The 13,670-nt window shown below is 35.6% G+C and overlaps 1 protein-coding gene across 1 annotated transcript; it reads left to right on the top strand.

The window, feature by feature from the left end:
* Positions 1-251: 251 nt before the first annotated feature.
* Positions 252-6,583, top strand: LOC147477269 (uncharacterized). Its single transcript, XM_086585956.1, has 2 exons — positions 252-381; positions 5,838-6,583. Exons 1-2 carry the CDS (start codon positions 252-254, stop codon positions 6,581-6,583), a joined length of 876 nt encoding a protein of 291 aa, XP_086442082.1.
* Positions 6,584-13,670: the final 7,087 nt, after the last annotated feature.

Here is a 13,670-nt window from a genome sequence, read left to right as displayed (position 1 = left end):
GTCGATCATTTTCCTCAATCTTAAAAGGCAAAGCACTGAAATGGTTATGTAAGATACCTTAAGGGACCATTTCTTGCTTTCGTGAGATTTAGGAGAAACTCCTCACGAATTATGGTCATCAAAGGGTAAAACCGAAGTATGTGTCGGTTTTATTCCAATTGAAACAAGGAAAGAAGGAATTATTAAAAGATTTTTTGGCCTAGTTTAAGGCCAAAACTCAATCAGTGGAGAAGCTTGACGAGTCAGAGATGATGGCTATCATGGCTTTCCAAACGGGTTGGGTTCCAGGATCAGATGTGCACAAATATCTCTTGTGCAAGGAAGTTAAAAGTCTGGAGGAACTGTATGACAAAGATGACAGAGATATTCGGGTGGAAGAAGGTACACAAGCAACCACAGTGCAAACTGTACTGCAAGTATCAGAATCAGGAAAGAGAGACAGGGATAATCGAGATCGACATGAGAGTCGAGACTCCTTGAGATCATTGACACTACCTCTTTTTGTGTATGTAGATGTGGTATGGATGATGTAGATAGATGATGGTCGTTAAACAAAAGAGAAACGTATCAAAACCTAATTATCCCTCAATAAGTAAAGGATGAGTAAGGTATCGTTCCACTTTTAAGTGTATGTTTATATGAAGGACAGGATTGGAAAGGGGGTTTGAGGGATTAAAACTATTATTATAGATATTGTAGATTCTAATGTTAAACTAAACTAAACTAAACTAACTAACTAAACTTATACTAAAACTAAGAATTGGAAATAGCGAGAGAATATGAGAGAGATAGATTCAAGAGATTCAAATCCACCAATGCTTTTGATTCAATGACTTTTTGCTTCATGTTGTTCTCCAAGTAGACTACAATCGGCAATCGGCGAAAGTGCCGATGCCTTTTTGGGTGAAACATCGTTAAACAATTAACTCTACTTAAGATTGTTCCTATGTTCATGTTACTAGTATCTTCTTTCCTTTTATGTGAGCTTGGGCAGCTATTCAATGAATCACCATCTAAGGCAAACACAAGGAATACTTCCCTTACTCTAAAACACTACACAATTAGAAGAAAAGTAGAGAATAATAGTATAATATTCAATTACAATAAATAAAACTCTATTCTAGCATTATATTCAATTGCAATAAATAAAAGCATATTACTAGCAAATATTCAATTGCAATAAATAAAACCCTAAACTAGCATGATATTCAATTGTAATAAATAAAAATCTTAATCTATACTTCCATCCCCTGGTGTGGGCAATGGAACTAATAACTAAAAACATAAAAAGAACTAACCTAATGAAGAACACCATGAACCGGAAGAATCATTAAACCTTAAGCACCGGGCTTCATCTCCTCCCTTGAAGGAGAAGATTAGCCTTCCATATAGAAGGAAGAACACAAAGAACGAGAAGAAGAAGAAGAGTCGAAGAACATAAGACTAGAAAGACTAATTTATTAAGACTCAGCCTAGTTAAAACCGATCTTTTATTATTAATCTCTCTCTCGCCCTCAAGTTAAGGAGACAAGAATATAAGTGAATTGGCAAATTACATGAGGCACTTAGGTCCTCTATTTATAGGGGTTACAATGAGCTCTAGAAGCATTCCAAACCGTCATTTGTTTCCTAATACAAATAGACTTTTCCAGAGTCCGACTTCGTCTTCAAACCGAGGAAGGAATTGGCTACAAGAGTCGATTCATGCGCCCGACGCATTATTCATGCGCCCCGGACTTAATCAATGCCGGACGCTGATTTATCGCCCCAAACGCAATCAATGCGTCCTCGACGCTTCGATACATCGCCCCGCACGATAAGCCGATTTTTCTTCTTACGCTTCTATCCTTCTATCCTCTTTAAGGGCTTTGGTCCAAACAACGAATCTTTTGGCCTTGGGCTTCCAAATAGACTTTAAAATAGGTCCAAGTCACATCTTTAACAGCTCCAATTCCTTAGCTTTCTCCATGATTGTCCACGGGCCTCCCATGTGATCCTTAATGCTCTGAATTGCTTCGTTTTACCCCATTTTCTCTAATATTCTACAAAACTCTCTTTTTCACCTGTAGAATCTTAAAACACAACTTATAAACACTATTAGTCCACTAAGATGGCTAAACAAGAGGCATAATTGAGGGTTAAATAACACTTTTTGAGCACTTATCAATCATACAACAAAAGACCTCAGGAGAATTATACAAGTCGAGATAATCAACCACAACAAAGAAGGAGGTATGAAAGAACACTAAAAGAAGAGCTGGATCCTATAAATTTTATCACCATCAATACCATACTTGAAGATATTTTAAAGAGGGTGGCGAAAGAAGATTTGTAATATGGCCACAATACACTCTCAAGGAAATAAAGGGTAAGCCTTATTGCCACTTTCATAAGGTCAAGAATCATAAGACAAACAAATGTTTGCAACTGTTGAAAGAAATTGATAGATTAATGAAAGATGGCAGCTGATGTCAGACCAGAGAAGACTGCTGCCATACATGAAAAACCCCTTGGCGTAATCAATATGATCTATAAAGGGGAGATTCTTTAGAAAAAAATAATTCGTGATAAAATAAGAAAGATATCGACAGTAAAAGAAGTTCTCGAAGTCAATGTTGGGCCCATTCCCGTAAATCAAAGTTTAGTATCGACCAGTATACCTGGAGCGATAATGTTCGTACCTGACGACTTGTCAAAGGTTATGTTGCCACATGATAATGCCTTGTTAATCACGATACGAATATCCAATTATGACGTTCAGAAGGTCTTGGTGGATTACGGTAGCTTGGTTAACATTCTATTATGGATAGTTTTTACGAGCATTGGTCTCGATGAATCGCATCTAAAAGCACTAATTCAATCTGTATGGATTTAACGGAAGCTCCACCAAGCCAGTAGGGGAGATAAAATTGCCAATGCGAGCTAGACCTCAAATTGTGATGACAAAGTTCGTAGTCATCAAGCATCATTCCGATCACGTACAATGCAATCTTGGGAAGGAAGTGGATTCATGACATAAGTGCCATACCAAGTACTTTCTATTAAATCATCCGGTTCCCAACATCATACAGATTACACGAAATAAGGGGAATACCAATCAGAATCTGAGAAGTGTAATTTCGTAATTGTTAAAGGTATGATGAAAGAAAATAGTCAAGATACTGGGGGCGTGATAAGAGCCCAAAACTGTAGTTTTAACCCCTTAATAACATTATATATAGACCAATTATGTTTTTAATAAATAAGAGTTAGTATTATTTACGTATTTTTGTGTATTTCAGGTCTTGGAATCAATTATGTGAAGAAATATGTCACTTTTGCAAAAGAAAGGAGCAAAGGTTGCTTGCTAAGAAGTTCTATGGTTAAAGCCCAAGTTTCAAGGAGAAAAACTTTTTTAAAGCCTAGTCAAAGCTGAAAAATCAAAATCAACGCGGGTAGAAATAAAGCATAGAAGTCAATAGAATTTTCACAAGCCGTATCTTTGGACTCAGATCTCGGAATTGGACACATTATATGTCAAAACGACCGTCTCGGAAAGAGCTTTCTAATGGTTCAAGCCTTAATCTAATCAAAGGAGTAAAAATGAACAAAAAGGCTATTGAAGTAATTTCTATAAGAGAAATCCATTTTGAACTTAAGTAATTAGGTTTTGGGCTTGATTTAGTGGCCCAAAACATAGCTCCAAAGCCCATGCACGAAATTGTAAACCTAGCCCTCTCCTATATAAAGAGGAGTAAGGCAAAACTCTAACTATTCCCTCTCATATCTCAACCCTTAGTTAATTAATTTATCTCTCCCTCCCATTAGTTATTGAATTTAGTCTAAACCTAATTTTATGTTTTATTGGCCTAGCCACCATTAATACAATACAAGTAAATTTTCAATACAAGTGTTCTTTTAATTATTTCTTCTTCTTCTTATGTATTCCATGACAGTATAATGAACCATAGCTAAACCTCCATTAGAGGAGTTTGATTGAAGCTTTGATGAAGACTTGATGTGTTAATATAGAATAGTTGCATTAAAGAGCTTCAATTCTAGAGGGTAGTTTATTCACCATGAGAATGGGTTTCAACTTCCTCTCATGCTAATTATTAGTTGGTTAGAGATGCCATGAATAATTAGGGATAAAAAAAACATAACCTTTATGTTAAATCTTGTGTGAAAACATAAAGATTAGGATTTGCAACAAACTCCATACTAACATGTTAGAGATTAATCAAGGTGGATATCAAATCTCCTTAATTCCTTCTCATATTCAATCTTATTATTCAATTGTCATAATTTAAATTAGAATATCTTAAATCATAGTTTTTACCATATTAGTTATAGTCACAATAATTACTCTCATCATATTGGTTAATTGTTAAATTAGTGAAATTGTCATGTTTTAAGCAACTATGAGTGAAACGAATCTTTACTCAAGTTATTGCATGATAATCGAGAGTAGAACTTTGATCTAAACGTAGAATAATTTAGTTTTCTTATTCCTAGCAAAATCACTATTCGTTAGGATAAAAAGCTGCTATTAGAAGAATACCAGGGCGTCTTGGAAAGTTCTAGCTAGCAGTTACAGGATACTTTACCGCTCGATACCGATATGTTGCAGATACAGGAGCAGGTAAAGTTTACACAAGAGCTAAAACAAAATAAAGAGCTCTGGGTAAGAAAAACAATAAAGATAGTGGAAAAGGTTGATATTGGCATAATAAATAATGAACGTCATACATTCATTGGTACAGCTCATGTCCAATGAATATAAAAGATGCCTTTGGATATAAGGGATGAATTGATGATGTTCTTAAGAGAAAATCAAGATGTTTTTGCTTGGTCGATGGCGGATCTCACAGGCATCGACCTAGCTATTTGTGCACATAAGTTGAATATGGAAGAGAATGCAACTCATGTCCATCAAAAGCATTAGAAAGTTAGACCAATATATAAAGAAGCGGTGTAAGTTGAAATACAAAAAATATTGGACAATGGCATAATTAAATAGGTGGATCACTCTGAATGGCTTGCGAATATAGTCGTAGTGCCTAAAGAGGATGGTAGAGTAAGAATATGTGTCGACTTTACCAATGTAAATAAGAAGTGTCCCAAAGATCACTATCCAATGGCAAGGATAGATGAGTTGGTAGATCGGACAGTGGGGTTCGAATTAATTAGCTTCTGCTATGGATATTCAGGATATTTCCAGATTCTAATGGCTATTTTGGATCAACTCAAAACGGCGTTCGTCGTAAATAGAGGTATATATTGTTTCATTAGAATGTCATTTAGGTTGAAAAACGCAGGAGCTACTTATCAAAGGTTAGTGGAAAAAATGTTTAAAAAGCTCATTAAGCGAATCGTCGAAGTGTATATCGACGATATGGTTATAAAATCCATGAGAGCTAAAGACCATGTGAAAGATCTCGATATCGTATTTCGGATATTGAGAGAATTTAACATGAAGCTTAACCCAGAGAAGTGTACTTTCGGTGTTAGTTCTAGAAAGTTCTTGGGATATATTGTTACCAAGCGAGGTATCGATGCTAATCTAGATCAGATATGAGCAATTCAACGGATGCCATTGCCAACAACGAGAAAGCAAATACAAAGGTTGACTGGAAAAATAGTTGCTCTCAACAAATTCATTTCCTGAACTTTAGATCAATGTAAGCCACTTTTCAAATTGCTTAAGAAAAATACTAAATTTTGTTGGAATGAAGAATATGAAGAGGAGTTTTCCAAGTTAAAGAAATATCTGCAAGAAATGTCGACACTTACAAAACCAAATGAGGGAGAAAGGTTGCTTCTCTATTTGGCTGTATCATAAATTGCTATAAGTTCAGTGTTGGTTAAAGTTGAAAACGGTGTTAAAAGACCAGTGTATTTTCAAAGCAAAATAATGCTCAAGGCAGAGACACGGTATTCGACACTGGAAAAGTACGCTTTAGCGCTTTTATTCTCGTCTCAGAGGTTGAAGCCATATTTTCAATCACACTCTGTGATTGTTATGACGAATCTCCCATTAAAGCAGACTTTGGCAAAAATGGCTAAGTCAAGAAAAATGTCCAAAACGTCGGTACTGATAAATGAATTTGGTGTCGAATACCAAAACAGGGTATCGGAGAAGAGTCAGATATTGGCAGACTTCCTTGCTGATTTTCCATGCGAAGATGCTAGTTGGGGCATGGAAGAAGAGGAATTCTCGAAGTTACAAGAGCCTGATGTTATTATCGATGTAGATGATCCATGGGCTGGAACAATTGGTTGGAGACTATTTTTTGATGGATCATCAGGGAGTAAGGGATGCGGTATCAGAGTGGTTTTAGTAACACTCGATAACCAAAGGCTCAAAACCACGCTGACATTAGGGTTCCATACATCAAATAACGAGGCCGGATATGAAGCTTTAATCGCAGTACTAGAGATGGTCAAGTCTCTCAAAGTGAAAGATTTGTCAATCTTTAGTGACTCACAGCAGGTCGTCAACCAAATTAATGGAGAATATTCAACAAAATGTGAAAACATGGTGGATTACTTGAGTTTTATAAAAACTAAGCTAAGAGATTTCAATAAGATAAGGCTTCTGTAGGAACCATTATGGTCGCAGTTTACAAACCGTGAAAACCATGTACAACGGAATAAAGATTCTCACGATTTTGGTTAGAAATTCATACCTTTAGATCAGCTGTGATATCTCTGAGAATCCAAGATCTACGAAATCAACAACCTCTTGATCTTCTGTTGTATTCATATCCTTAGAATGGACATTGTGTTGGCACCAATCTACCACCCTTTCTTTCTCTCTTTGCCTCTCTTTTTCCAATCAAGTGAATAGTGAAATCGGCAAAGAAGAAAAGGTTTCTTTTTATAGGCTACAACAGGGACCATGAGGAGAAATTAAGGTTGGGCCTCTTGACGGGCTTGGACTTCCCATGTTCGCCCAGAACACATGGCCCAAGTCCATCAACAAATGGCTTATTCCACTAAAGGTCATTGTTGCACTACCGCCCTAATCCCAAATTACATTTATGGGCTCCATATTATATGCTCGTTGATCTCCCCGTGTTTAAGATATTGAATGCCCGTTGATTAAGTCAAGTTACTGACAACTACATTAATCAACTTCTTATGTCCTTGAGTAGTACCACTCAACCTCATTGTCATGTCGGATTAAATCTACCTGCAGGATTTACATGACAATTCTTATGAGCTCCTCAAGGGGACATCATAAACCCGACTTTCTGCGGGTCACGGATTCTTTCTATAATCAACAACACACCTTACATACATTGTCATTACCCAATCCATCGAGTTTGTTGATTCACAAATGAATCTCACTCATTGACGATTTAAAACAATATACAATGCACGTAAGTGCCTGTTATTATATCCGGATTAAGAGGACAAACATCCATAATAACAGAGGTGTTTGTTCTCTTATATAGTCAGTATAAAGAGAAACAACCTCACTTGGTCATATTCAATACAAACAAAGTGTACTAGTGTAATCCTGTAGTCAAGATAGACTAATACCAGATTATACTACAACCGTACCAATGGTTTGTCCAAATCCATCTAGGTTGTGAACATTTACTTATACTTTATAAAGTACTAATGATATGATCTTCTACGTGTATATTATCTACAACATAAAGTATTAGACGCATGCATATAACTAATAACATATATAATATGCATAACATTTGCCCATATGATTCTCATTTAAAATATACATAATTAGAGTTAATACAAAAGTAATGTTTTTAGTATATAACCCTATCAGCTTCAATACCTCAATAGAAATGAAAACAGGCACGCCAATGCCTTAGCTTATGTTGCAGCAATGTTGGAAAATTCTTAGGGTCATACCTTGCACATCGGAGTTCAACAGAAGCCAAGCATCGATATCGATGAATCAGAGGTTATGAAAATTGACACGCTAGGGGCGTCATGGACGGAAGCATATATATCATTTTTATCCGATGGTAAATTACCTGAGGATAAAAATAAAGCTAGAAAGATTAAATCAAGTGCTCAAAGATATGTTTTGCTCGATAATGAATTATATTGGAAAAATCTAGGACGACCACATCTGAAATGTTTATCATCTGCAGATGTGCATTTAATCATTGCTAAACTTCACGAAGGAGAATGTAGAAATCATTCAGCTGGGAGATCATTAGCAAATACATGGAAAAGATATACATGTCCCAGCTAAAGAGTTGCACTGCGTATCGAATTCGTGACCTTTTGCCCTGTGGGGCATGGATATTATCGGTCCTTTAGTATCAGGAAGAGGTATAAGACAATTCATGCTCGCTGTCATAGACAATTTCACCAAATGGGTAGAAGCCATAGCGCTGCAACACATAAAAGAGAAAGATGTGATAAATTTTATCTTCGAAAGAGTAATATGTCGATACTGATTGCCTTATGATATCATATCGGATAACGGGCCCCAGTTTGAGGGTAGAAAAGTAAAAGCTTCCTTTAAATCATACAAGGTAAAGCACTTCACATCTGCACCATATTATGCTCAAGGTAATGGGCAAGCAGAGGCAACGAATAAAATAATCATGGATAATATAAAGAAAAAATTGGAAAAGAAGAAAAGTCTATGGGTTGATGAACTCAATAGTGTTCTCTAGGCTTATAGAACAACACCACGAACTGCGACAGGAGAATCTCTTTTCACTCTAGCATATGGCATGGAAGCAGTAACTCCATCAGAAATGGTGGTATCCACATCCAGAACCAAAGTCCTAATGAATGGCCAAAATGATGAAGTAATGGCTGTAGGAACCGTTATTTCAGAATGACTATTTCTACAAACCGCAAACACCACGCGCAGCGGAATTAATGGGTGTCCACGATTTGTGATTGGGAAACATATCTTTGAGAATCGGTTTAGATAACTCTAAGAATCCAAGCTTTATGAAATCCAAAATCAACTTCTTGATCTTCTGTTGTATTCGTTTAGAATAGATTGGACGTTGTGTGGACAACGATCTACCAACCCCCTTCTTTCTCTCAAGATCATAAACGAATTCAGATCCACTTTTCTTGCCTCTTTTTCAGAACAATGAATAGTGAATAGGTTAATTTCGGCCAGAGAGAAAGAGTATTCTATTTATAGGCTACAACAGGGACCATGAGGAGAAATTAGGGTTGGGCCTTCTGACGGGCTTGGGCTTTCCATGTTCGCCCCGAACACATAGCCCAAGTCCGTCAACAAATGGTTTATTCCACTAAAGGCCATTGTTGCACTACCACCCTAATCCCAAATTACGTGTCAGCATTTATGGGCTCCATATTATATGCTCATTGATCTCCCCGCGTTTAAGATATCGAATGTCCGTTGATTAAGTCAAGTTACTAACAACTACATTAATCAACTTCTTATGTCCTTGAGTAGTACCACTCAACCTCATTGTCATGTCGGAATAAATCCACCTGCAGGGTTTATATGACAATCTTTTTGAGCTCCTCAAGGGGACATCATCAACCCGACTTCTTGCGGGACACAGATTCCTTCTATAATCAACAACACACCTTACATACAATGTCATTACCCAATCAATCGAGTTTGTTGATTCACAAATGAATCTCACTCATTGATGATTTAAAGCAATGTACAATGCATGTAAGTGTCCGTTATTATATCCAGATTAGGAGGACAAGCATCCATAATAACAGAGGTGTTTATTCTCTTATATAATCAGTATAAAGATAAACAACCTCACTTGGTCCTATTCAATACACACAAAGTGTACTAGTATAATCCTATAGTCAAGATAGACTAATACCAAATTATACTACAACCGTACTAATGGTTTGTCCAAATCCATCTAGGTTGTGAACGATTACTTATACTTTATAAGGTACTGATGATATGATCTTCTGTTTGTCCACACCATATCATCTACAACATAAAGTATTAGACACATGCATATAACTAATAACATATATAATATGCATACATTTGCCCATATGATTCTCATTCAAAATATAAATAATTAGAGTTAATACAAAAGTAATGCTTTTAATATATAACCCTATCAATGGCAACAGAAGTCCTCAATCTAGGAAAAAAAAAGATCAAACAAGATTAAAGCTTGACACATACCATCAGCAGCTCAAAAAAACTTTCAACAAGAAAGTAAGAGAAAGACATTTTTAGGAAGGTAATTTGGTCTTGAAAGTGGTCACTTAAGAAACTAAAGAGAAAGGGGCAGGCAAACTAACGGCAAACTGGGAAGGTGAAGTATTAGCAAAGCCTCAAAATGTAAGCAATTTGAAAGTATTTTATCAATAAAAAAATATGATAATTTTCATGGTTTATTTTTCAAATTTATGCATTCAATAAAGGATTGAAATTTCCAAAGGCAGCATCGATACAAATATCATAAATCCTAGTATCTGTAGAATTATCTTGATAACAGGTCAAAGAAAGCAAAATCCTGGAATGGTGAGTCATCTTGGTACCAGGTCAATGAAGGAAAAATCATGTTCTTGGCAGCAATGGCGAGTTCAGGTAAAAGAAAATCCTGTTCTAGGCAGCAATGTCGGGTTCAAGTCAAAGAAAATCCTGTTCTTGGCAGCAATGTCGGGTTAAGGTCAAAGAAAATCTTGTTCTTGGTAGCAATGTTTGGTTCAAGTCAAAGAAAATCCTGTTCTTGGCAGCAATGTCTGGTTCAGGTGAAAGAAAAACCTATTCTTGGCAGCAGTGTCGAGTTTAGGTCAAAGGAAATCCTGTTCTTGGCAACAATGTCAAGTTTAGGTCAAAGAAAATCCTGTTCTTGGCAGCAATGTCGAGTTCAGGTCAAAGAAAATCCTGTTCTTGGCAGCAATGTCAAGTTTAGGTAAAAAAAAATCATGTTCTTGACAGTAATGTTGAGTTCAGGTCAAAGAAAATTCTGCTCTTGGCAGTAATGTCGAGTTCAGGTAAAAGAAAATCTTGTTCTTGGCAGCAATATCGAGTTCAGGTCAAAGAAAAATTATGTTCTTGGCAGCAATATTGAGTTCAGGTCAAAAATTTTGACACCAAATCAAAGAAGCTCACAGAACACTAGCATCTGTAGAGTCATCTATGATGTTTGTGATAGGGTTATATACTAAAAGCATTACTTTTGTATTAACTCTAATTCTTTATATTTTGAATGAGAATCATATGGGCAAATATTATACATACTATATAAGTTATTAGTTATATGCATGCGTCTAATACTTTATGTTGTAAATGATATGGTGTGTGGTGACACACAGAAGATTATATCATCAGTACCTTATAAAGTATAAGTAAACGTTTACAACCTAGATGGATTTGGACAAACCATTGGTATGGTTGAAGTATAATCTGGTATTAGTCTATCTTGACTACAGGATTACACTAGTACACTTTAATTTGTGTGTATTGAACAGGACCAAGTGAGGTTGTTTCTCTTTATACTGACTATATAAGAGAACAAACACCTCTGTTATTATGGATGATTGTCCTCTTAATCCGGATATAATAACGGGCACTTATGTGCATTGTACATTGCTTTAAATCATCAATGAGTGAGATTTATTTGTGAATCAACAGACTCGATGGATTGGGTAATGACATTGTATGTAAGGTGTGTTGTTGATTATAAAAGGAATCTGTGACCCGCAAGAAGTCGGGTTGATGATGTCCCCTTAAGGAGCTTATAAGGATTGTCATGTAAACCCTGTAGGTGGATTTAATCCGACATGACAATGAGGTTGAGTGGTACTACTCAAGGATATAAGAAGTTGATTAATGTAGTTGTCAGTAACTTGACTTAATTAACGGGCATTCGATATCTTAATACGGGGAGATCAACGAGCATATAATATGGAGCCCATAAACGTAATACACGTAATTTGGGATTAGGGCGGTAGTGTAACAATGACCTTTAGTGGAATAAGTCATTTGTTGACGGACTTGGGTCGTGTGTTCTGGGAGAACATGGGAAGCCCAAGCCCGTCAAGAGACCTAACCCTAATTTCTCTTCATGGTCCCTGTTGTAGTCTATATAAAGAAACCTTTTCTTCTTGGCCGAAAATATCAGTTCATTGATTGTAAAAAGAGAGGCAAAAGAAAGAAAGGGCTGGTAGATTGTTGCCCACACAACGTCCATTCCAAGGATAGGAATACAACAAAAGATCAAAGAGGTTGCTGATTCGTAGAGTTTGGATTCTCAGAGATATCACAGCTAATCTAAGGTATGATTCCTAACCAAAGTCGTGAACACCCTTATTCCGCTGCGCATGGGTTTTCACAGTTTGTAGTCGATGACATGAAACCATAACAGTTCCTATAGTTTATGGATTTTTCTCAATATCAAGTAAGAATAATCAAATGTATGTATTTCAATTGATACTACTTTTAAGTAGAGTAGTATAGAAATTTCAAATTTCTTTTCAAGTATTTCTAAGTATCAATTGATACTATTTTTAAGTGGAGTAGTATTGAAATTCCAAATTTCTTTTCAAGTATTTCTAAGTATCAATTGATACTACTTTTAAGTGGAGTAGTATTGAAATTCCAAATTTCTTTTCAAGTATTTCTAAGTATCAATTGTTACTACTTTTAAGTAGAGTAGTATCGAAATTATAAATTTCTTTTCAAGTATTTCTAAGTATCAATTGATACTACTTTTAAGTGGAGCAGTATCGAAATTCCAATTTTTTTTTCAAGTATTTCTAAGTATCAATTGATACTACTTTTAAGTGGAGTAGTATCGAAATTCCAAATTTCTTTTCAAGTATTTCTAAGTATCAATTGATACTAATTTTAAGTGGAGTAGTATCGAAATTCTAAATTTCTTTTCAAGTATTTTAAGTATCAATTGATACTACTTTTAAGTAGAATAGTATCAAAATTCCAAATGTCTTTTCAAGTATTTCTAAGTATCAATTGATACTACTTTTAAGTAGAGTAGTATCGAAATTCCTAGTTTCTTGACATATATTTCTAAATATCAATTGATACTATGTTCAATTGGAATAGTGTCTAAATTTCTTTTTTATATAAGTATAAACACCAAGAGATGTTAGATACATACAAATGGATGAGTATAGTTTTTAAGTGTCAAATGTTGTTAACAAGACATAGTATAAGTATAGATGAAGGATAAAAAGCAAACAGATGTATTTCATACTTCAAGAGAATTTTAAGTAATTGTTTCAAAGATAATCAAGCCATTGTATCGATATTACAAACTTTAACAAATCATAAAGAGAAATTTAATTCTGGCACGAGTCATTGGGCTGGTTTGGACCATTGGATTTGGCCTCAAGAGCCAAATCGATATTGGCAAGCATATTGACTGAAAAAATTATTGATTTGGGTACTAAACTATAGTGGATTTTACAAAATGGGTACTGTATTATTTTTTAAAAAAAATAGGGTACCGTAGATTTGAAATATTGCTAAATAGGGTATCGTCTATATATATTGTAAAGTATTTGGCAGACATAATGCGTACACATGGCAAGTCAGTGTCCACGTAAGCACAAAACACTAAAAGTTCGGCCCAGTTAGTGAATGCCCACGCCCACTAAGTCACTAGCCCAAGCCCACGTTTTTATGTTTTTTTTGCTTAAAACATTAAATGTTCGGCCCAGTCAGTAAAGCCCAACTAACTAAGCACTCCTCATTTCTCACTCAT

Source organism: Coptis chinensis, chromosome 9, assembly GCF_015680905.1.
Source record: "Coptis chinensis isolate HL-2020 chromosome 9, ASM1568090v1, whole genome shotgun sequence".
Taxonomy (NCBI): domain Eukaryota; kingdom Viridiplantae; phylum Streptophyta; class Magnoliopsida; order Ranunculales; family Ranunculaceae; genus Coptis; species Coptis chinensis.
Note: the sequence above shows the minus strand (reverse complement) of the source record. Positions and strands in the feature narration are given on the sequence as shown.